The sequence below is a fragment of the Boleophthalmus pectinirostris genome, unplaced genomic scaffold (genome assembly GCF_026225935.1).
Source record: "Boleophthalmus pectinirostris isolate CB_2022bp ecotype Guang Dong unplaced genomic scaffold, ASM2622593v1 HiC_scaffold_1, whole genome shotgun sequence".
Lineage (NCBI taxonomy): Eukaryota > Metazoa > Chordata > Actinopteri > Gobiiformes > Gobiidae > Boleophthalmus > Boleophthalmus pectinirostris.
The window spans coordinates 18988310-19014301 of NW_026570970.1; the positions used below are offsets into that span (position 1 = coordinate 18988310).

Here is a 25992-nt window from a genome sequence, read left to right on the forward strand (position 1 = left end):
TTTCCCATGTTGAATTAGGCAGCATTTAAAGACAGATTTTGCACAGCAGCTCACCTGAGCAGCTCTGTTCAGCGTTTGAAATCAGCAGCCAGATGAGTTCAGCCTCTCCTCATGCCTCTTCTCTTTCTGCACAGCAGCACAGTGAAAACCTATGAATGGATGAAAGGGCCCTTGTATTACATCGTCCTAATTACATTATACAATAGACACACATATGATTGTAATAAGAGGAATACTGAATGTAAATATTAATATCAACAGAAACAACAACTACAGTTTATAAAACGCATGCTTAACTTATGTACATGTTTCCAGTTAGTTGCCAGGAGAGCCAATCAAACACAGAGTAATCGCTCCTCTACTGTTCATTCTGCCACAGAGAAGAGCTGCTGCCATATCCTGTTGAATGCTGCTAAAATGAGCTTCAATTCCATGTTCTGGTTTGTAACTATGATATACCTAACATGTGAACCAGACCAGTCTTTGTCTGTTCTGAAGCTTTAGACGACAGCTGTTTTCTGTCATGTAGCATAGCCCGTTGTGTTGCTAAATGCTATTAGGGATGCTACAAGAAGCTAACTATTTACATTTACTTCCTGTTACCTCCTATTAGAGATTAAACCATATAGCATGTATTTTGTACAGAAAACAAAGTTCGTGGATTTGTAGATGTGCTGACAACACTGTGGGAGTGTAAAGTAAGCAAAGTGATGTAAACAATCAGGTTATCATAGGATGCGGCTAACATTAGCGGGTTACCTGTGCGCACGCTGCTAGCCACGTAAACTAATCTGCCCCTGTGTTGACGTAGCAACATGCTTGATATGTCAAATCACAACGAGATAAACGTGTCATTGAAAATTGTGCTGGTTGTATATTTGTAGTTGGGACTCTGGGCCGAAGACAAAATGTACTAGTTGGACGTGAAGGGGCAGCGTGTCGGCGACCTGGTCCAGTTGTATTGATCGGAGGATGAAGCGGGTCTTCTGGCTCATAACAGGAATAAACAGAAGAATTATGAAGCTCCTTTTTGCTCTCGCCTTGATCGCCTACATTGCCTGTAAGTTCTATGGCAATCTTCTACATGCTTCTACACAAAACTCATACATGATTCCTATTGTTTTTCTTCGTATATGTTTTAATTCAGTTCATATAATGTGTATTTTATCTTTACATTAAAAGCCCATTTCACTATGATCCTTTCCCCCATTTTCACAAAATCAGCCAGCCGCATGTCACCAGCCTAGCACTTATTATATTATTATACCCTTGAGAATTATCAGATATGGCTCTTGTCAATTGTCACGCATCCATGGTCCCACAGCAGACAGCCTGGGTTGTTTGGCATAAAACTTCTTCATGGGGCCAGGCAGGTGATAGGTCAAGCAGCTGTTTCTGTTTTATACTTTGATGTTTCTTGTGTGAGTGAATGCAGAAACTGTACTCTTGAAATTGTTTTCATTGTTTTTCCCTGTAAAAAAAATACTTAGAAATTTGGTTCTTTATTGAATCAGGAATGAATTATTCTTTTAAGGTTTCATCATAATTAAAGTCATTGGTCTAATCCCTTTCATTTGTATTAGAAGAATCAACCTGTTATATTGTTATGTTAAAATGTTAAAACAATTGAGATTTTAAGGTGTAAACTACTGGAGTTTTTTCTTTATTGCCAGATTTTGTCAAACTGTGATGTGTACTACTCTGGCAATTGTGCACTTTAATTTAGACCAGGAATAGTTCTGTTCTAGACCTGGTTTGGATCTGGTGGTCCCTGGAAAGCCCAATCCTTTCTTAGTTGATGTGAAAGGTTTGAGGACCAGTGGTTTAGGCTTTTAGAGTTGCTGCCTGGTTGCAGATATTGTCATTTGATTTGTCAAATTTGGTCCTGATATCTATATAAAAACAAGTGTTTGTCTTTTTTAGCTGTCTGGGGGACATACACAAACATGAGGTAAGTTACCTAATAAATTCTCTTTTAATTGACACTGATCATGTATGACGAAAATGTGGAAATTATTACAATAAATGATGTGCCCAGTGAGTCTTTTTGGGCTTGCCGTTCGTAATTACTCATTAAGTACACAATCATAATAGTCATAAGGTATATCATTTGTGAGTGGTATCCGAGAAGGGTGTGTATTGTGTGAGGTTTTATGATTGTTGCTCTTTTTCCTGCTTCCTCCTTTATTCATAGATCAATACAAGAAAATGGAGAAGTCAAGATTGAGCAGCGAATCGAAGAAGTGAGTTAATTCTTTTTAAGAGTCCTTTAAAAACAGATGGTAAGGTGGCCATTAAAAAAAAAAAACAGATTTATTTTTCTCAATATCATCCACGCCCACATTATAATTTCTATGGTATTTTTATTACTGTAGTTGATGTGGCCAACAAGAATATTATTTGTGGTGCTAGTCATATGTGTTCTATTTGCTCAGAAATCTATCCATTTTAGTTTAATTAAAACCATGTTCCCAAATTAAGTGTAATATTTTACACCATGCGTTTCTTCATGCAGGGCAAAAACAGTGCAAAGTGCAAACAGAGTGCATGTCAAAACAGAGATGATGTACACCTCTCTCTCTTATCAGTTATAATTTTGGCTTGATGTGATATTAGCCATACTTCTCATGAATATTTAGATGTCTTTAAGTGAGAGGGCTAACTTTAAGAGTTCATGTTATAATAATGACAAATACATAATATATGTAAAATCTATACACACTAGATTCAACATAATTTATTAAAAGTGGAAACTTGAACTGATCAGCATTCAGAAGTTGCCTACGTGAGGATAAATTGGCCTTTGGGACACTCGGGATTACTGTAGTATCATAGATTGTATATACTACTGCATACTTATATTTTTATACTCTCATCTTCCTCTTAAGGTTGTGGGTCCTCTGAGAGACAAGATACGTGATCTGGAACAGAGGTTAGAGGCATCACTGTTTGTTTGTGCATAAATTAAGATTTATGTCAAACAATGTGTAATATTTATATTTTCTTTTCAGTTTTTCTCAGAAATATCCTCCAGTGAAGTTCTTGTCGGAAAAAGATCGAAAACGGATTTTGGTATGTAATCAAAATATTTAGTGTCTCAAAGTTTTTATAAACGTGCATACTTTTAATTATTTTTTAACAACTGAAGACAAGTGTTTTTCATTTGTCAATAAGAGTATTACCTTGAATGATTCTTGAATGAGCCGCTTTCAACTGTTTAAAAACTTGAGTTTATTTTTGCGATTTGAGTCTTCTGTACAGTGATGTAAATGTCAGCCTTACATGGGCCCTCCCTGAATGTTTTGTGAAACCTTTGCTAGATCACTGGTGGCGCTGGATTTGTTGGGTCACACCTGACTGACAAACTGATGATGGACGGACATGAGGTGACTGTCGTGGACAACTTCTTCACAGGCAGAAAACGCAATGTGGAGCACTGGATCGGCCACGAAAACTTTGAACTGATCAATCATGATGTGGTGGAACCTCTTTATATTGAAGGTAAGATCACTCTAGAGTAGATTGTATTGCTGAAAATCATTACAGGTGCACTGCGTAACTTTTCGAGTTGGGGGTCCGCCACCATGGGTATGATATTGTTCCATGTATTGTTCCATGTAATGTTCCACAATATGGCATTAAACTTAAATAAGATTTGTTTATTCAATTATGGGTGTTTTTATTGTCCCAAGATATGTATCCTTACTGTGAGTAGGGTCATCACTTCACAGATCTCACCTGTAAATTATCCAGGTTACATCTCCTGTTGTCTCTGTGGAGATTGACAAGTAATGCCATACTTTGGAACATTGCAGGCAAAGCAATAACATCTCTATGGAGATAAGCAACTGGTAGGCCCTCTACCAGAGAAGTTACTTAGTTCACCTTTAAGTATTCAGTATCTTTTCACAGAAATGCATTTTACAGTGATGCAGGAGTTAATAATGGTTCAGTATAAGTCAGTTGGAACTACCAAGTCTTGAAGCATATGTGTATCATGTAACAGTCAAGTTTGTAACTGTCAGTTGATTTGATTTTTGAAAAGTTGGGACCAAAAGCAGTGTTGGTGTAGCACAATAAAAGGCATTAGGTAGGAGTGCTGATGGGGAAGTCTGGGCACAGCAGGCCACTTCTCACTTTTACACATGAAAAGCTTCGCCAGCAACTCATTCGCAAAACGTTTATATGCGACTTATGGCTCAGTGGGTGACAAGACTCGAGAGATGAACGAAAACACTCATTGACAAACCAGTCATGAAAATAATAGACCATACCCTAATACTTGTGATATCAACAAATTTTAGATTTAAAAATGGCATTTGTCATTGAGACATTGAGACACTGCACTTTTCAAATCCCTTCTCTATTGCAAATTCTAATATGTTAAATTTTACTATTGCATAGTGTTGTAAAATACTATGTGATGTTTGTCTGTGAATGGTGCTCAACAATAAAGTCTTACACACATGCACGCGCGCGCACACACACACATACACTCAGAAATGGTTACAATCTAACAGTTAATAATTATACAAGACTGTTGCAGTTCTATGTCTTATGAAATGGGTCAAGAAAGAACATGCAGTGCAGACAATATTATAGGAAATTATGAAAAGTAATAAGCTTAACCCCCAAAACATTGAATAAAACAGAAACTGTAATTGTTGTTGTTGTATAAATTATTCTTCTTTTATTGTTGAACAATGCTTAGAAAATGGAGCCCTCTTTGCCCTTCTGTAGAAAGTCTCAGTGGCTGCTGTACTTGGGCTGTCACTTGGGTGGATTTCTTATGCATCAGATCAGTGTCAACTCGATGTGTGCAATTTATTTTAAATACTGATTGGTTGTACAAAAGTACCGACATAATGTCAACATTAACATTAACCTTTTACTCAATTAATAGATTCTTAGTAAAATGATGTTTTAGTGTCTGGCCTTGTATGTAGATTTGAGCAATAATCTAGGTTGCATTTAAATTACAATATTATAAAATACGAAGCCCACAAATACAGGCAACTGTTACTGGTCTTTTAGTTTCTTAGCTACTAACGCTTTCTGAAACAGTGGTCTGCTTAGACTTGGGTATTTAGGTCATCCAACTCACAATAAGTGTCTTGAGGTACTCCTTTCCTGCCTTCCTTTGCTACATGGAGATGAGAAACTCAGGAAATAGGCTTTGAATAGACAGAGGTTAGAGGAAGTCTTAGGCAATTTGACTTCTTGATTTGGTTCAAAAGGTGATTCTAAACTGGAAGAAAAAAGGTTTTGTATGAAATAAGCATTGCTGGGCAGAGGTTACCTGGGCAGTGGGCACATGACAGTTTTCTTTGCTGGTGCAACCTATAAATCATCTTTATTTTAAAAGTGAAATAATTTTTTACATTTCTCACAGTGGACCAGATCTATCACTTGGCCTCTCCTGCATCACCTCCTAACTACATGTACAACCCCATTAAAACACTCAAGACAAACACAATTGGCACCCTGAACATGCTCGGTAAGTGCTCCGTTTATATTTATCCTGAACCATTTCTCAGGCTTAAATGTTCATTAGGAGAGTCCACAACCTGCTTGTCTTCTTGGAGATGTTATTACTTTGCCTGGAATGTCCCATTATCTGGAATTAAACTTATCTCCATGAAGACAATCAGGTGACTCCATCAGGCTCCAGTTACAGATCAGGTCTGTGGAGAGGGTACCCTGCACACAGTAGGGATGTGTGTTTTACAAAGTTTTTTTTTTTTTTTTTCTGTAAAGAAAAGCACGATAAATAGGTTTAATGCTATAACATGGCACATAACACCACCATAGTGACAGCAGGTGGCAGACCCCTATCAGTAAAGTTATAGTGCTGCTTTAAGGTGACACCTGAGCCCAGAGCACATGTTGATCCTATTCCATAAAGAAAACAATAATAGATTCTATTCATGCTTATGTCACAAACCAGAAAGACTTTTGGAATGATGCGATTACAACTTCCGGTGTAGTTACTGACACTGGGCTCGCCTACCATGGATCTATTAAAGCTGACAGTAATAAAACCCATTGACGTAAATGTCATCAGCAGTAAAATAAAGACTGTGCTGTTTGGAATCATCTTGAATTTGATGTCCTCATTTCTTCTAATTGCGTGTACTTAGTGCGCTCGTAGTTGTGCGTCAGTGGGGAAATGATGAAAACTGAGATATGGTTGTAATTGTTGATTAGCCGAACATAACGGAATGCTACAATGACATGCAGATGAAAAAAAACTGGACCTGGGAAGTTGTAATCACATCTTTCCAAACCTCTTTCTGGTTTGTGACTTAAGTATGAATAGAACCTATAACATTAATAATGGAAACGTGTTGAGTATTTGGTATGACAGAGCTGTTCTGTTTGTTCTGTTGATGATTGTCGTAGGTTTAGCAAAACGTGTTGGTGCAAGGCTCCTCCTCGCTTCCACCTCTGAGGTGTACGGTGGTAAGTACATCTGTCCCTTTTGACTTTTCAAATCTTGTGTCACACACGCTAGTCCAAAGCCTGGAGAAATGTTTGGAAGTGGGAATATCTACTCAGCATTATGAATTACTGTCCACCAGGAGGGGAAGGATTTGTAAGGGATTTTGCAAGGAAAATAACTAATAAAGACCCTTTTGCGATGTGATGATCAAACTTAATAAAGTAATATTGTATAAGTAAATGTAAAAAATATGTGACTGCAGTGATTTCTTTGACCAGATCCTATATGCAGATTATTAAATAGATCTGTGTATTTCTTGTGCTGTTACTGCCTGCAGGCTGTTCAGCCAATCACACTGATCTCATGATAGGCATGATGTATTTCTGCTAAAGACGCTTGAATATGCTCTGGGGTTTTTGGAGGAAAAATCCTGTTTTGTGTTTCAGACCCAGAGGTTCATCCCCAGAATGAAGAATACTGGGGTCACGTGAACCCCATTGGCCCTCGGGCTTGCTATGACGAGGGGAAGCGCGTCGCAGAGACTATGTGCTATGCATACATGAAGCAGGTAACATACATTAAATATTACCTTTCACTAATGAGCAGTATACGTCCTGTTTAATACATATGTAGTTTAATACATTTGCAAGTTGCTTTATTATACTTTAAAATGGCCACTCTATACTGAGAGGTGTACTTGCAGTACTGCATGGCCATCTTCAGTGCAGGTTTACCGAGCCCCCTTATATAATCCTTTACAAATCATTTTATATTGTGGTGTGATTGATGCCAGCCTTTGATGAACTGATAGCTCTGATTTTCTTGTAGGACAGGTGATATTTATTTATCTGCTTTGTTGTCCGCTTCACCATCGCCGCTCATTATTTATCTTATTTGAGAATTCTCTGAAATGGACGTATGTCAGTGTTCAGCTGTCAGGCAGTGAGGCAAAAAGACAGAAATATCTTGTGTTACATCAACTGCTCAGTCATGTAATTGTACTTCATTAACATTTAAAAGTGATGAGTCTAGGTTTTATGCACCGTACCAAAAATGTTTCACTAAACATTTCATATTTATCTGAAGGATGATGCTTGATTACACTTAAAACTTAACTTTCTCTGACCACACTGGCATATTAATTTTAAGATGTAGATCTCTTTTTCTTGTATGCATGTCATAACTTCTGTCTGTGAACAGTTGTAAACACCAGAATAACATCTTAGTGTGGTGCTTGACATTTCTTACACACGTGTCATCACATACTGATGTGAGCCTTCATATAATCCTCACATCTTTTCTCATCAGCTCTACTTCAGCTACAAATGTTCCAAAAGCCAATGGACAAGACATGTACAATGGACCTTTATGAGAGTTTAAGTGTGCTACAATGAAGTTCCCTCAGCAGTAACTTAAGAATTGATTGATTCATGTTTGTTTGACTAAACCTGTATTGTTCTGCATTTGAGGCATTTTCACCATATTCATCATCAACATTTAAGCTCTGCTCCAAAAAAAAAAAAAATTTGTAGTCTACATGTTGTAAATGGCATTTTATATATATATATATATATATATATATATATATATATATATATATATATATATATATATATATATATATAAAATGCCATTTACAACATGTAGACTACAAACATGGGAGTGTTGTAGTGAACAATAAGCACAGCTTAAAATAAGATGTGTTATGATCAAATTAGTATTAGTGGCCATGCTTTGATACTCTCTCTAACCTGCTCTATTGAAAGTAGCCTCACACACACACACACACACACACACTCACACACTCACACACTCACACACTCACACACACACTGCCTTCAGGAGCTCTACATCATATTGTCCCCAGTTCGTCCTTGTTCCATCAGACCCATTGAATATGCCCGTGTGTTATCCATTGAATTTCATGTACATGTCCATGAGTAGGATCTCCATAATATCCATGTTTTTATTCATGTTAGAGGACTTTGAAAAGACGACTTTTAAAATCAATGGCCTCAGCTTGACACTTATGCAAGGCATCGGGCCTTGCATAAGTGTCAAGCAGAGGCACTGTGTAGAATCACTGGCACTCTTAATCAGGTGTTCTGCAGCTGTATAGGGCTTTCTCTCGAAGCACATCAGGGGGTGGCAATATATGTCCATTCTGAGTTGCAATCTTCATTTTTAGAGTCTTTTATATTAAACTAGGGCTTGTGAAATGAATGTACAAACTGCCTCTGAGTTTTAAATTGAGTTTCTCCGGATGACCAAAGATGGCTATTGATTGGTGGTTCTCTAATTTTTCATACCACTCATAGATTTGTCTCTAAATGAAAGAAATATTCAAATTGCAGTAGGCCCGGTGTACCTCAGAGGCAGCCTGCCTACCACAGTTTGAGAAACACTACTGTTGAACCATTGAACATTACTTTGATGAATGCAATGTGTGTTTTTTATGTTAAAGGGTCTATCTTATCTTACGGTCTATGTTATAATGTTGTTTCCTCATCAAAACAATTCTAGGTATGTTTTTGTTTCATTCATGTCATGTGGTGGAACTGTGTTTTTAAACGCCATACACCTTCACTAGAGTCATTTGGATAATTTCAGCCTTGGAATTGACCATCGTTACTGAACTAAAATTAAAAGATATCTGACTTAATTTGAAAACTTCAACTTCTTGACATTACAATATGGAGGAGAGTATTTTGAACACACACTAATAAACCAGGATTACTCAAACATGCATGAATGAAATAAAATATATATATAAAATATGTTTTTGATGAGGTCACAAGATTTAATTTTGTGTAATATACAGTAGGACCTTTAAGCAAATGTTCACCAAAAATGTAAATTAATTGCATCTGAACTACCGATTCCAAAGACCTAATTTGTAGACTACACTGTTGATAATAGTTGAAATAGACAGGGTTTGCCTGTATGAGTTGTTGTTGCTCCACTGACCTTTGAAGCCTGGCTTTCTTTCCGATATCTGAGTTTTTATTTTATATATAACATAAAATTGACACGATTGAGTCTTAAACAAAAAATCCAAGCTGTACTGGTGTCCTTCATAGAGCTGTATCGAAGCACCAGTGAAGAAGAATGACGTGATAAGAATGAAGCGTGTCATGTTTTATAACTTGATTTGGATATTCTGTCCTGAATTATACTCTTGATGAATAATAAATTACTCCAGTTGTAAAAGGACCATAGCCTTGGAGAGGTTGGCGCATGTTGCATTGACTGTTATACTGTAATGATCTGTAATTATGATATCCCTGTCCCTTTCCTGCACCACAGACAGACTCTAACTGACTTCAAGGTGCACTGTGTAACATTTCTAGTGGAGGGATCAGCTACCTGCTTGTCACCATGGAGATAACATTGTAACATTAAACATATCCATCTTGCATTTACTCAATAATGTGTTGTTTTTTTTACCTCACATTCTTACTGTGTTGTTCCTTTGGTGCCACTTGCAGTTTCCATAGGGATAAATAAGTTTAATGCCATAGAACAGGCATGTCCAAACTATGGCCCGGTGGCCAAATGCAGCCCTCAGACAAATCTTTCTTGGCCCTCAGGCTTCCAGGTGAATTGGTCCAAATTACCTTGCAACAATTAAAAATTAACTTTTTACTGCAAGTTTTTTTGAAAATCTACCTGGAGAAAGCACATATTTAATATTTAGTGTGTGGTTTTAAGGATCTAAGAATGAGCCATTAATCTTTATTCATTCTAACGTGTTAAACATGCACATATTTTAATTATTCACTGTATTGAGCTCAAGTCTACGGCCCTCGATCGGCCCTCTGCTTTGTCTGTCTTTAGATATGTGGCCCTTGATGAAAAAAGTTTGGACACCCCTGCTTTAGAACATTCAAGGCAAAATCTCCATGGAGAAAAGCAGATGAGGAGCCCTACACCAGAAAAGTTACACTATGCACCTTAAACATCGTTTTTACGTTGCTATGTTTGTTTCTATGTTGCTTCTGCCGAACTTTGAATTTCCTTTGGGATCAATAACGTAGCTATCTATCTACAAGAAAAGAAAAGTGGATTTTCATAATTTTTTAGATATTAATTTCTACCCATACCTTAAATCTTTGTCCACAGGAGGGAGTGGAGGTGAGGGTGGCCAGGATTTTCAACACTTTTGGCTCTCGAATGCACATGAACGATGGGCGCGTGGTCAGCAACTTCATCCTGCAGGCTTTACAGGGAGAACCACTCACTGTAAATATTTCAAGCTTCATTTCATTCATTTTCTGCCTCTGGACAACCATTAGTGTCAAGTAAGATTAGTCATTCTCAAATGGTCTGCATTGAAAGCTAAAGCCATGAGAATAATAGGAATAAATCTAATGAAGAGGAGGTGATAACATGGAGATGAGCGACCTAGCTTCTCAATCAACATTTTAATTCTTAATTTCATGCATATAACAGTCAACTTGGTATGAAAAATAAACAATATTAATACATGTTTTATATTCATTTCTAGGTGTATGGTACTGGCTCACAAACAAGAGCTTTCCAGTATGTAAGGTAAGACATTGAAAATTAATACTCGTGTATAATTTTGAATTGAATTTCTTTTAATTAGGCTGTAATTAATGTACTACAATAATATAAAATGTTTCGCACTGAGCAAGTCTGACCTCCAACCTCTGGCACTTTGTGCAATGAGATAAATAGACCACAAAAAGGCATTCCACTGGTCTTTTAAAAGGTTGTCATTAAATACCAGCACACGCATGTATATTTATCTAGACGAGCAGAAATATGTAAATGTGGCAGGATAAAAGAATGTGTATCAGGTTTGACACCGGTGATAACAACGTTAATTTCAGCAGTAAGAAGAAAAGAGAGCAGTGATGCATAATTTAAAGGTCTCCTGTCTCTTCAAAGCGCTCACCTGCTGCCCCGTTCGCTCACACTGTTGTTAAAAGCCAAGGTCTTCTTCTGACCGCGCACAGGACACAGGTCTGTCCATGTCATATGTCTGTCTGTGCAGAGTCCATCTCAGAACCCGATACAATGGCACATTAGAGATGTGACAATAAACGATAATATCATTTATCGTGATCAAAAGGGTAGGCAGTAATCGTTCGTGGGACATTCTGTATAATTGTGATAATTGCTAACAAAGATAATCACCACTGTATTACCAAAATGTCCAGAAAAAAGCTATTTATCCATCATGATCCTCATTGGATTGTAGTTGTTTACAGTTATATAGAAGTTATATATTTATTCATAACATTAAAATTGTGATTATTGTTATTTAATTATGATTTATTGTTGTGTCCATAACATTTTTTAACTGCCTGCAACTTTAATAATTACTGTGATACAATTGTAATTATTTTGCTCATGATGATCGTGACACCAAATTTGTATATTGTCCCATACTTATAGCTCATGGGCTTGACTTTATCATTAGGTCAGTACTCATTTAAGTACCTCCTTCACGATATTTACTGAATTTACTTTTTGTTTCATATATGAAAGCTAGAACAGCTTTGAGGTTATTCTTTGGCTTCTATGACTCATTACAGATGCATCTAAGTACTGAAGTTTTTCATTCTGCTGCTCCTTTATTGCAGCTCATGTTTTTTTTTTGTTTTTTTTTTACAGATTTGTAGATTTTGAGCAGTTTTTGTTTAAATCTGCTTTTGGGTTACTTCAACAGTCATCATTCCACTTTTATCAATAAAAGTGATAAAGTACTGTACTTAAGTATACATTTTAGGTATCAATTGCAATTCAATCTTTAGCACCATTCTTTAATTTGATACCAGGCTTTGATGCCATGAACAATGTTTGGAGGCTTCTACTGTATGTAACATTTTTTCACATACAAACTAACTCCATCAAAAACAAACAAAAAAACAACAACAGCAACAAAAAAGACTAAAGAGTAAGGGCATGGCTTAAATGATCAGTTCCAGTTCAGTAGTGTGTGTGATTCATTTTTTGTCTGGTAAAATCACTTTTTACTCTTTGTCTTTGTCTTTAAAGGTTCTATATTACACAATACATAAATTGACTCTTGTGAGCATATCATGTTATAATATTTTTACCTCATCGTAAAAATACCTGGTGTTTTGTTTTGAATAACCCTTAAAAGACAGTGGAGCACTTCCTGTTTTATCACATGACATCACAAGGTGGAACAGAGTGTTTTCTGCTTGACATGCAGGATTTGTGTGTTAAACGTGTGAATGAAACAAACACAACTCGAGTTTGTGATGAGAATGCAACATTATAACATACATCAGAAAATAGTACAATGTGGAGCCTTGATGAGAGTTGTTTACTAATTCAAATGCATCTCTCTTGTTTGTGATACAGTGATCTGGTGAATGGGCTGGTGCTGTTGATGAACAGTAACATCAGTAGCCCTGTCAATCTGGTGAGCTGTGTAAAAAATGAAAAGTTTAAATTAATCTAAACAGTGTGAGCTCTTGTGACGTCTCAAGTGTGTTATTTTTAGGGCAACCCAGAGGAGCACACTATATTGGAGTTTGCTCAGCTTATCAAAAGCCTTGTCGGTAAAGTGGATTTTTTTCAGTTCCAGCTATAGTAAAATCCTCAATTCAAAACTGTAGATTTCTTGTATAACCTGATTACTCTGTGTGTGGCCAGTGAGTCGCAGTCAGATCCAGTTTCTTCCGGAGGCTCAGGACGACCCACAAAGGCGAAGACCTGATATCCGCAAAGCCAAGATGCTGCTAGGCTGGGAACCCGTGGTATGTATTGCTTTACACTGACAGTTCTGGATAAATATCCATATTTTCTATGAATGACGTGATCTATGTGTGTGGACAGGTGCCGCTGGAGGAAGGCCTGAATAAAACCATTCAGTATTTCAACCGAGAATTGGAGCACCAGGCCAACAATCAGTACATCCCCAAACCTAAAGCTGCACGCATGAAGAAAGGTCGGCCGCGACACAACTGACTCTAACCATCTGTAAACAGGGATGGTTCTGAGCACAAGAATCTCTGTGAGACAGCTGTGAAGGAGCAGTGCAGGGTCCTGTTTACAAAAAAACAAAACAATGACTCTGGCAGCACTGCAGCTCCATCACTGAGGCTGGAAGGATTGAGACTTAATAAGAAGAATAAACCCAATCAAGCAGCTTTTTTGTGCTTTTGCTATTTAAAAAAAAGACACTGTACTACTGCGAAGTGATCCAAAAGACTGTCAAAGAATCAAGTGGATGGATTTAGTTTCAAGTGAATGAGATGTTTGATATTTTATGAAACTATTTAATGTTTTGTAATATAGGGCAAAAGTGATACCTGTAAAACATACTTGTAACTGTAGGTAAAAAAGAAGACTCAGTGGTACAAATACACATTTGTTTATTTACATTTCTGGTGTTTACTTAGTGCCACTACTATAAGTCAGAATGTTGTTTGTTTGGGCTGTTTGCGCTGTGGGGTTGGAGGTGATGGGAGGTGCAGAGTTGCTCTTGTGGCTTTGCTTCTCAATAGTAGTCATAGTTGACGTTGGCCCCGTGTCTGTAGGAGGTGTGGTCACGAGGGCCCACAGGGGAGTTCTCGTCATAATGGTGCTGTCGGCCCTGGTCATGTGACCGAGCCTGGTCCATCCAATAGGACAGGTCTGCCTCTAGCCTCTGGTGAGGAAAAGACCAGAGTCAGTGGATACTGTGAGTCTGAAGATAAGATCAGATGGAGGATGTGGTGCACATGCTGTGAGACAGGGAAACACGGAACATGCCTTCGCTCCAGATGGCTTTAGGTCTGTGGCTAAAAAAGCAGCAGAGCCTGTATCCTGAGTATGGAGCTGATAGAGAAATGTTCACTGTACACACATGCATGTCCTTGGACAAGGCTCTTCAATTCCTCTTGTTATCTGCTCTTTTCATGGTTTGTCATCTCTGCTGAAAGTGCCCTCTGACCCAGAGGAAGCGGAGGGCTTTGTATTAAAGGGAAGTGACATATAGTGTTCCCTTTTGTATTTATTCATTCAATCTGTGCCTTTTAGAGATTATGTACTATGTAGACATTTGTCAAGAATTTTCTGCCTACCAGAAATATAAGTTCCTAAAACATGATCATGTGTGAGTTGTTGTGTTTGAAGTGGATGTTGGTTGAAGTGGTGTCTATAAAATTGCTGCTTGTACTTATTTTTCAATTTGCTATTGTCATATATAAACAGTTAATTCAAAATAGTATATTTAAGTTGCTCTCAAACATTTGTAGAATATTACTCCATTTAAACAGCTCGTACCTGCTCATCAAAGCCCATGTACATGAACTGCTGAATCCACTGCTGCACGTCCGGTCGGCTGCGGTCCCACACCTGCCTCTTGGGGCGCCGCAGCTTGGACAGGAACTCCTGAGCCTTGGACTGAGCCACCACCACAGGCTGTGAGGCCAGAGAGCGACTGTCTGATCCTGCCAGTGACCAGAGATAAAAACACTAGGGATGCACCACTCAGCTATTTCAGTTTTGATAGCAATATTGATACTTTGGCTTTACATAACTGCTTGTATTCGATATTAACCGATACCAGTGTAGGGAAGGAAAATGACTCTTACTTCCATAAAACACAGTTAACTTCTTACACAAGGGATTCTGTTGTGTAAACACAGCACCTTGAATGTTTTAATATGAATAAAAAAATTCAAGGATAAAATATGCCTGTATATAGACAATACCAGTATCAATGCATCCCTAATGACGCAACCAATAGGATCTGCTGCACAAAAGACTGTTCTTACTGTCACTTCTTTTCAAGATCTTGTGCAATGTTGACTGGTCACTGGATACACCTGATGAAAATAATATATTTGTCAGAGCAGCCTCTTCACCCCAGAAAAAGGCCATTCAAAACTTAAATGCACTTATTACTTAAATGGCCTATAATTTGAGCATACTGTCAGTTTAGTTTATCTCTGTGAAATCTCTTGAAGGATGATGCCTCAGCTGTTTCTCACAGTGGGCCATTGATTCAGTCATGGCTTCAGGAGACCAAACAGCTCACAGGAGGATTCGCTGGCGGTCAGAGTGCAAATATTTGCCTTCTGCGCTCTCCCTCAGAACCAGGGCAGATCTGTGCTGTGGCTTTTGCACAGATCAGATGCCCTGTATGTTACTGTATGTTAAATGTAAAACCTGACCCATATGGTATTTGCAGGATCAGATGCACAACACATCTGCAGAGCTCATGAGCAAGCGTAAATGACAGTGAAATTATGGATTCTTTGCCTGTTTAAATGTTTTTGTTTATTTGTTTCTTTTTATTTTTCTGTAGCTCAAAATCATAAGTCATAATGTGCTCTTAATACATTTATGAAGTTCACAGTAGAAACTTCCAAACTCTGCATTCAATTTAAAATATTTCTTTTATCAAACTGCAACAATATAACATTTTGAACTCACCTTGAAAAGCCAGCATCGTGAAGAGCAGAGCCAACCACATTAACCTCAGATAGAGATGTGGGTTTGCCATCTTGAAGAAAACTGCTCAATCCCAAGTGAAACTGTGCAAAGCCAGGAGAGGGGAAAATGCAACAGCACAAACTTTTCCGAGTGGAAAGTGGCCCATGGCAAAGGAATGTTTAGAGCCTGCCCTCCCAGACTGCACCAGAACAGGCTGCTCGTAATCATGGTTTCTGAAGGGAAAAATGCATGGGAAAAAACTCCTCATTTACCTTTAGCTCGTAAACAGGCTACAGCATCAGTGAAAAGCGCAAACTGAATTATGTTTCTTTCAAATATGTGCATTAGAAAATCAAAGCAAGCCAGAGTAAGATGGCTTTTTCTCAGTTTCTTCATCCACACATGAATAGAAATGCATCTTTGGCATTTCACAGCTTTCAGTATGGACCTCGAACAAACCTGAAACAAAGCAAAGAAGATTGATGGACATTCAAGAGTTTTCAGTTTCAGGGTTACTCACTCAAAGGAGTCACATGTACAAAATGAAAGTTTGTCAGAACAATCATTGGTAGACACTGCTGAAAAGTGTTGTCTTTCCTATTCCATATTTCCAAAAGATTAATAATGTGCTACTGGTATCATTGATTCTTCTCTAGACTTTGTACATTAAACATTGAGTTCTGCATTTCACAGTAACTGAATCAATATGCAATTATTCACTTACATATTGAGTTGTACAAATGGCCAGTGCACATACTCTACATCTGTGCTATGCATGTAGAAAGGAGACAGGGAGCGGTTGGCGAACACTACTATGCAAGTTGAGGAGAAAATCTGTTGTACACGTGTAGACTGGGGGAACTGAGAAGCAGAGGTGGAATGTAATAAAGTAAAAGTAGATAAATACTGTACTTAAGTGTACATTTTAGGTATCTGTACTTTACTTAAGTAGATTTTACAGTGCATACTTTTACTTTTACATCACTACATTTGAGAGCAGGTATCTTTACTTTGCTTTCCAAAACATTTTTAACAGGACTGAAAAGTAAAAGTACCTCAGACTTTATTTGAACACATTAATTAATTTGTCAAAAACAGCTATTGATTCAATTGCTTAATTTGTACAGAATTCAGCACAAATCATTATCAAAATCACTACGTTTGAAGATTTATTAGATCTCAAAATCTGTGTGAAATACCTTTGCTTTTTACTCTTTAAGTACATTTTTCAGTGGGTACTTGTGTTTACTTGAGAAGATTTTTTATGTAATACTTTTTTCTTGATCCTTTTTTTTGCTCTGGTACCTCTACTTTAGCTTAAGTAACACAATTGACTACTTCTTCCACCAGTGCTGAGAACTCTTTCAGTGCCTGTCACATCTGGAAAAGTTTGCAGGGTTAAAATCAATGTTTTGCAGATGTTCCTTAAAAACCTTACAATAGGTTCCATTCACTTTGGACAGTCTGAAGATGTCATAATTTCAGATGGCAGGGGCTCTAAATTTATTGGAGATTTGTATTTTTGAAGGAAATATCACTGAGAACTTTGCACAGCAGTTTCTCGAAGCGGCTGCATTGGAGGAGAGGAAGCAGCCCAAAAACATGAACAGAGAAAAATATTACACACAGTCTTACTTACAAATTGTGATTGTAATAGGACATCAACTGCACTAGGTCTTCATCAGGCAAATAGGGGAAGAGCTCAAGGTGGTCATCATAAACATTCCGTGGCAAGGACCCAAGGGTGACAGGTCATTAAATAAACAGGATACCCCAAAAATATTAGACGCATAATACAAAAGGAAACCAACAAATCATGCACAATTGTTGAACATTTGTTTAAAGATGCACTGTGTAACTTTTCTGGTGGAGGGTCCGTCAAATGCTTTTCTACATGGAGATATTACTGCTTTGTCTCAAATGTTTCACAGTATGGCATTAAACCTTTCTATCTTCATGGAGACCAAAGCAAACTAAGTTACAGGTCAGATCTAAGGAGAGGCAACCATGTTCATATTCAGAAATACATGTTTTTTTCTAGGTAATTTTGAGCTATAAAACCACCTGTTATTGAATAAATGTAAGGTAGAGCTGTTTATTGTCATACTGTGGAACATTTGAAGCAGAGCAATGACATATCCATAGAAACAATGTGACCGACTCCCAGCTGAAAAGCTACTCATTACATCCCTACATCATTAAAGATTGGCTTCACGTGGAAGGGTAATTACAGAGATATTAAATGAGGTCAAATCGTCTGTAATCTTAAACGGAGAGATTATACAGTGTTTTCTTCCTGAAGTGTTCTTACAGCTGAATATTCATCTTGAGTATCATTCAATCTTTTATCAAGGTATCCACTCTGCGTGCTCATACTGCCATCAACCGCATACTGCGAGTGACTGAAGGAGGTTTGTGGGTCAAGTGTCGTGCACATTAACTGCATCAATGGGATGGAAAGAAATTAAACCATCAATTAGTGGTCAACTCTTGGATCACACATTCATAACTGACCTGGTCCTTTGTTATGCAAAAATGACTCCTTTGAACTTTAAGCCATGTTATAATGCTTTTACCTCATCAAAAACATGCCTGCAGTTGTATTTTGTTTCAGTCACACATTTGAGTAACCCATTATTAGTCTGTTTACATCTCCAAAGCTCAAATTGCTCAAAATTCTCTCTCCACCTTGTGATGTGTCGTTTTCAAGTTAATAGCTCCTTTTACCTTTAGTTCAGGCTACGTTTATGCGATGCCAGTCTGAACAGAAGATGCAAAAGTGGTGTTGCGCCTTCACTTTTCATTCCGCGTTTAGACAAGCATTTTTGGGAGGAAATCTGCGTGCACACGGTGACGCAAAAGTGTGTGGAATTGGATTGAGTATGCATGCCAGTTTTCTGTGAACTGTATGTATGTCATGTAAAAGCATCCACGATGTGAGCAAATCTGACCAGAGTTTTGCGTCTTGGGCAGTGTAGACGGAAACGCTACGGCAGAGAGTATTCAACGTCTCCACTCTGGAAGGTGGTTTCAGATTTTTTGCGTTTTTAAGCCGCAAAAATGCCATCATTGTATAAACAAAAGGCACTTCCAATAAAATATTTTGTCATTTTTGTGTAAACAGGCCCTCAGGAGAGATTGGCAATTCCAGGGCTGAAATTATCCAAATGATTATAGTGAAGGTGTACGGAGTTTAAAAAACACAGTAGAGCACGTCTTGGTGGAAGGTGGAAGTGTTTTCAGTTTGAGAGATGAACTCAGACTAAAGATGTAGGGTTGTGTGTTAAACATGTGTGAATGAAACAACCACAACTTTTTGCCCTGACGAAGACTATCTTGCTGGTCGAAACGGGTTGGCATCCCTTCATGTAATAAAGGACTTTTAACTTTAATAATTTTCTGTTAAGATTACAAGTTTAACCCTCGTAGAGCACCTGTACTGATATAACTTTTTTATGACCCAGTGAAGCGCTCTTCCTCTTTTCTTCATCTGACAACTCCAGGTATGTTTATGATGAGGAGAAAAGTTAAAATTAATTAAAACTATAACATGGATCAGGAAATAGGGTAATATTAGGCGCTTTAAAATCATACTCTGAAGGATTAAGTTCCTCCCTGTCTTTTCTGTGTCATGTTAGGTTTTCTTTTGTTTGAAGAACATATTGCGGTACTTTTTTTTCTATTTGAGTGATGCAATAACAGCAGATGTATGGCTTTATTAAATGCAAATTAGTATCCCATGGGTGCCACTGTCACATAATATTGTAAAGAGCAGGTATTTCAGAATTAGATGAAGCAGAGGAGGAAATGCACTTTTCGACCTGTTTGAAGTCTTTCATAGAGCTTGATTTCTCTCCACTCGGCACACTGACCTGAAAATAATATACTTTGGAGCGGATAAAATGACTCATATTTTCCATTGTGCACAAACAACTGTGAAATCCATGTTTGTGCATCAGAGACAAAGCCGTGGTCTGATATTCTACCACAGTGATATTATGTCCTCCTCACAGAATACTGCCCCTACCAGTGTTGGGAAGTAACTGAATACATGTACCGAGAATACGTGTTCCAAATGCTAATTTTGAGTAACTGTATTCTGGTACAGTCACTTTTTCATTTGGTGGCATTCAGAATACAGATACTTTTCTAAAATCAAAAGAATACATGCAGTACTTGAGCTCACAATTTAGGCTTCAAACTGCACATTATTAGTGAGAAAAATAGAAAACAGAGCTCTTGTTTTGAGTGCATGAATATTTTTTCCTTCTCCAGTTAGTGATAGGCAATGCTTAATGGTGCACCGTGTAACTTTTTGGGTGAGGATCCGCTGCCTGCTTGTTTCCATAGCAATTTTAGTGCTTCACCGTAAGTGTTCCACAGTATAGTATAAATATACCACTATACTGGAGGCAGGTGGCAGGACAGATCTGTGGAGAAGCGAGACCACGCTAGCCAGGCTGGTGCCACCTAGTGTCTCCGCTCATTTTCATTTCTCTCCAGCGACTAGGTCAGGAATCAAAATACACTCGACACTTTGCAAGAAAACCAGAAGTGCGAGTTTGGGCACCAGCCAATCAGCGAAGAGCCATATATTCTGTGTTGGCAACGATTCCCAAGATCGAGGATTTAAAGCCAGAACAATGTTTGGTGAATTTTATCAAAAGGAAAGCCGTTATTGCCCTTCTTCCTACGGGATTTGGGAAAAGCTTAATATACCAGTTTGCCCTGTTAGCGGTGCATTACAAACATCACGACCAAATAGCAGTGATTAGTTAAATTAAAAAAGTACCCGCCTGCCATTGAGCGAACAAATTCTAACGCTGCGAGGTCAGACGGTTTCTACAAAGTGAAACTGATGAATCAGGCTATGAATGCTTTTCAAAATATTCTGTATCAGTAAAACATCAGTAATTGAATAAGCCGATCATGCTAGCATTTAATGTCATATTGTGAAACATTCTTGAAAAAGCAATGCAATGTTTATGGAGATAAGCAACTAGCAAACCCCTGCAACCAGAAATGTTACAAAATGCACCTTTAACAAACAGAATGCAATACTCTGATTGGCTCATGTAACCGAAAATGTTACAAAATACTCTTTAATGCAAGTATTCAGTATTCTGTAGACTCTAAATACATTTTCTAAGTGTTCTTCCCATCAGTGGCTCCTATATGTGGCTAACCATGTTGCAAGCACCTGCCACCTTGACCACCAGCTTGTGTTCTTCTGGAAATAGCTCCACTCCTGACATCTCCTTCCGCTCGTAGGTGCAAAATGTCCCGTTGCGTTTGTCATGTTGTGAAAATGAAATAAAAGACGCTCCTAATTAGACTTGGAGGAAGCTACTGTGGTGGCCGTGGGCGTTGTACGTCTTGATGGGTTTTCAAGGTGATGGGGGTCTGAGGACTGGAGAGCCCGCGGGGAGGAGACCAGGGGCACGGACGCTCTTCGCACCTGGTCTCGCCACGTCCCTCTGCGCGTCCGGACCTCGCGCTTTTTGGACTTTTCCTTTATATTTGTTCTTTAAAGGTGAGCGGTGCTTAAAGGGATTGAGGCGACAAAGCACATGTGCAGCGGAATTTACTCAGTACACCACGTTTTCTATCACACAATGACTCATTTTTTCCTCCAGGCGCGTGTTATGACAATGTTTGATTGTCAGTGCTGTTTTACCTTTGTTGTGCCCCTAAAGCATTTGTGAAGGACAATATAGTGGCATCTTCTAATAACATCTTGAGCATTCTTCAGAAGCAAATGCAATAACTTAAAGAAAAGGCAGCATTCATGAATAGATACAGGCTTCATTTTACCTTGAAACCGTAAAATAGACTGTTTAGGCTGAAGGCTATGAAAAAAAAACTTTTGTAATTTCTTCTTGATTCTAGACATGTAGCCTGATAGTGATAAGCTACATTTATTATCACTGATTACAGTAGCAAAGGTTATTTTGGACAAAGGTTTTTTTTTTTTTGAGTGAAAACGTTTTGCAGATCATCCAAGTTGCTTCTTTAGTTCTGGTCAGATTGTTGCTGGACACTGCCTTATATCTGCCTGAAGGGAGGAGAAACCGCAGTGAAACCAACACACCTAGTTGTTTACAGTTTCTGTCTGTAGGTCTAATGAACTACACTAAATGTGAACTGTGCCTAAGTGATATAGTGTAGTTCAACAGACCTGGTTAACATAAACACTGTAAACAAGTAGGTATGTTAGTTTCATTTTATTATTTGTTTTTTCATTTTATTATTTGTTTTTGAATGGACTGGCCCCACAATACATCTCGGACCTCATCGAAATTTACACCCCCGCACGCACTCTGAGGTCCAAGGGCCAGCTCCAGCTCGTGGAGACTTAAAAAACAGGGGGGACAGGGCCTTCTCTGTGGCCAGCCCCAAACTCTGGAGCGCTCTGCCCCCCCACATCTGAACAGCCCCCACAGTGGAGTGTTTTAAGTCTCGTCTTAAGACCCACTTTTATTCTCTGGCTTTTAATACCGTGTGACTTGTGTGGTTGGTCCTCCGTGTCTTTTATTTATTTATTTATTTATCTCTTTTATTTTTTAGGACTGCTTTTATGTATTGATTTTATTATTTTTGTTCATTGATTTTATTATTATTATTTTATTAATTTATTCTATCAGTGTCCTTATTAAACATATTTCTGTTGAGTTTTTTTCTTTTTAAAGTAAAATGTTTTGCATTGCTATGTGAAGCACTTTGGAAACTGTTTTGTTTGTAAAATGTGCTATACAAATAAAGTTGGATTGGATTAGTTTCAGTGTAGTTAGCTCCTTCCTTTAGGCAGATATATGTCCATCAGCAATCTGACCAAAACTGAAGACGCAGCTTGGATGAGCTGCAAAACGTCTTCAGTAAAAAAAAACAAAAAAAAAACACTTTTGTCCAGTTGACAATATTGATTTTTTTTGCTATGGATCCTCCCTGGACGATGGAGGGATTACACTCACATAGAGCACAGTGAAGTCTACAGTTGTCTCACTGCGGCCCTTGTCCCTCTGAAAAACACAAAATGACAATCCATTACCTACAATGAAAAATAATTAGTAGAATGTGGTTTTAAAAAGTTAAACAGCTTAAATAGCTTTAAACTGTTTAATTGGTCCAGTTTTAAGGCCTGATCACTACTAAACTGTGTAAAAAATTAACAATAATTTTAGTATTTGTATGCATACATCTCTCTCAGTGCTAATTGGTGCATGTGTATATAATGGTTCTCAGAATGTTATTGCTGAAGGAGCAAAGGGTGCACAAGGCCGCAGACAGCAGCAGTTTGGATTCAGCTCTTGCCTTGGGCTGCTTTGCTCCTTTTCACTCCCACGTCGCATATAGTTTCTAACTTGTCAAGGGAAGATACAATCATGTACTAAATACTTTGTAGAGACACTGGAATACAATATCTAGATGTGTCAGTGAGGCTATATTAAAGTCATGGCTCATGAACGGTCATTCATGCTTTCAGAATCACACAAAGCTCACAAGTCCATTATTCACTGCCCTGGCGCAGACTCATGCACACACTGCCATGACACTGGGAGCAAGCTGGTTGTAGTGTCTTGCCCAAGGACACAACAGAATTAATTGGAGGACAGGGGGTCAATCCATCAACTAGCAGCTGAGTGAGCAAACAGCTAGGCCTCCAGAGCTCCACTTCAGATTAGGACTGGGAATCACAGGGTCCCTCACGATTCGTTACGATTCTTGATAAATGGCTCATGATATGATATTATCACGATTATGGCGATACATGCGATAATTGATAAACTGCACTTTATGCTCTGTCATATATTGCTGTTTTTAAGAACCAAATACAGTTTAGCAACAATATTTTTTGTTAAACTACTACTTGTGTTTAGTGCATCTATTTTAATTGTAGTGAAAATAGTGAACAAGTTTCGTTCCATTAAATAAGCAACACAAAAAAATATATAAAAAATGCTAAAAGATACCAAAAAGTTTTTGCACACCCCTACTTCACATAATAATAATACATGTGTCTATATGTATTTTTCACTGCACAGTCACTATCTGCTCTGTGCATGTTTATATTTTGTCTGGTGATTTTTGACTTTTGACTCTAAGACAAAGGCAGTCAAGGCAGAGTGCTTTTGAGTTCAAATGTAGCTCCTGGCTTTCCTTTATTTTATTATCACTGATGTATTTGTCTTTTGTGGTCTGCTCGCTCTTTAGGGGAGAGATTCAATGAATAGTGGTATTTTATACTAACAAGATAATGTGTTAAGACTTTTCAGTGTGTTGAGAGAGAATGCCGGGCAAAGTCTGCGGTGCCACTTTGTCCATTCAAATCCCAGCGTCTGAAGTCACCTTAAAAGTATTTCTGAAAAGATGCAGGAGCCAAAGTGTGAGGTGAAAGCATTTCCATTAGTCCTATGTGCAGATGGTACAGACTTATGCTTGATTATACTGTAATGGAGGCATACATTGATTTCGCGATCAATACATCTGGCCTCACAAACAGATTGGCACTTAAAGGTGCTGTGTTTGTATGTGCGTGTGTGTGCATGTGCGTGTCTGTCCTTACATCTAATCCAGCATCACCTACACTACATGCGTCAATCACCAGTATGGTACTTCCAGGTTTCCAGACGCCTGGATGTGCTGTGATTATTATTTGCCCAAGGCTGTAACTTCAGTGCAGAGCCTTGCAGCTTGAGACATCATTTCAAATCAAATACAGTTTTGATTTCAGTCTGTAAAGGAAAATGTATGAAGTAGTCATTGGCAAAGAAATGCATATTAAATTACCATTGAACTGAAAAGGTTTTATAGAAGGAATTAAAAGATTTTCTGAATGAACAGGAAAATCAATCAGTGTTTAAAGGTTCTGTATTATACAAAGTTGTGAGCTTTAAGCCATGTTATAATGTTGTTACCTCCTCAAAAACATACCTGTAGTTGTGTTTTGTTTTATTAACACATGTTTGAGTAACCCTTTATTAGTCTGTCTACATCTCCAAAGCTCAAAATGTTCTGTCCCACTTTGTGATGCCATGTAGTGCTACCTTTTCCCTTTAGTTCAGTAGAGATGTCAATTCCAAGGCTGAAATTAAATTAAAATAATACTAGTGAAGATGTATGTTGTTTTCTGATTGAGAGAAGAGCCAGCTTAAATATGCAGTGTTTGTGAAAGAAAGAAAACACAATTCCAGGTACGTTTGCAATGAGGAAACAAAATTATAACATAGATCAAAGAAACATATCCAATCATTAAGACGTTATCATTCTTTTTTTACAGCCTTTCTACTTTCAGATCATAAAAGTAAATGATTTAATTGGACTTCATTTGTCACAGGAAATCAAATCAAAGTCATTTCACTGGGTCATGTCATTCGGAGTATAGATCAGTACTTCCCTTAGGCTGTTTTTAGCACTTCTTATTTACCACAGCTGTATCCTCTTTTGAGCCAGATGGCGACGCATGTTCTCCAAACAAACTTTTGACTTGCATTTTAGCAGTAGTCACCTCCAAGAAATCCCATCTATCCGTGGTGCATTATAAAATCTAGGCCATCCTGTGCTCCTCAAAGCATTTTAAAAACATTTGAGTAGACCTATGGCTCACACACACAGGCTGGTGGTTATTTACTCACTTCTGTCCAGACATTTCGCTGCAAACATCAATCTCCCAGTTTTCCTCAGCGGCTGGTTTCATGTCAGTGCAGAAACGTGGAGTCTGCCTTTGATAAGGTCGGGCTGTTGTTTGGGAGGGTTATTTTTTCTGTTTTGATAAGACATTTAATAAAAGTAGACCCTGACAATGACCTTGACAACGTGCAACGGCCTGCATTTGACTGATTAAAAGCTTCCATATTCTTTGTTTTTCTTTGTTCGTTTTTAATTATATTTGATTAACAAGTCAACAAGTAATGTGCACATTTTAGTCCCAGTTAGCATGAAGCCTTCCACGCTTTAAATTAATACCTCAGCAAATACAATTGAGAAATACCTGAGGTCACTTTTTTTCCCCCATGTATTTGTGAACAAACACATGCACAAAGCTACAGCTACAGACTGCCCCCTAGTGATATCAAGGAAGAATTGCCAGCCCATCCAAAATTGTACAAAGTTTTTTAGAGACCAGGGGT

The 25992-nt window shown here is 38.0% G+C and overlaps 2 protein-coding genes across 2 annotated transcripts; one reads left to right on the forward strand and one right to left on the reverse strand.

Annotated features, from left to right (window-relative positions):
• The first annotated feature begins 329 nt into the window (after window positions 1-329).
• Window positions 330-14534, forward strand: uxs1 (UDP-glucuronate decarboxylase 1). Its single transcript, XM_020939136.2, has 16 exons — window positions 330-440; window positions 885-1060; window positions 1924-1951; window positions 2195-2243; window positions 2889-2932; window positions 3012-3072; window positions 3321-3501; window positions 5393-5497; window positions 6403-6462; window positions 6889-7010; window positions 10565-10684; window positions 10950-10993; window positions 12803-12863; window positions 12945-13002; window positions 13097-13200; window positions 13280-14534. The coding sequence occupies exons 2-16, from the start codon at window positions 973-975 to the stop codon at window positions 13409-13411; spliced, it is 1257 nt and encodes a 418-aa protein (XP_020794795.2). The 5' UTR covers window positions 330-440; window positions 885-972; the 3' UTR covers window positions 13412-14534.
• On the reverse strand, window positions 13944-16059 carry ecrg4a (ECRG4 augurin precursor a). The gene is made up of 4 exons (XM_020939138.2): window positions 15866-16059; window positions 15196-15255; window positions 14711-14871; window positions 13944-14093 (listed from the first exon to the last, which is right to left on the reverse strand). Exons 1-4 carry the CDS (start codon window positions 15933-15935, stop codon window positions 13944-13946), a joined length of 441 nt encoding a protein of 146 aa, XP_020794797.2. The 5' UTR covers window positions 15936-16059.
• Between the last annotated feature and the right edge of the window lie 9933 nt (window positions 16060-25992).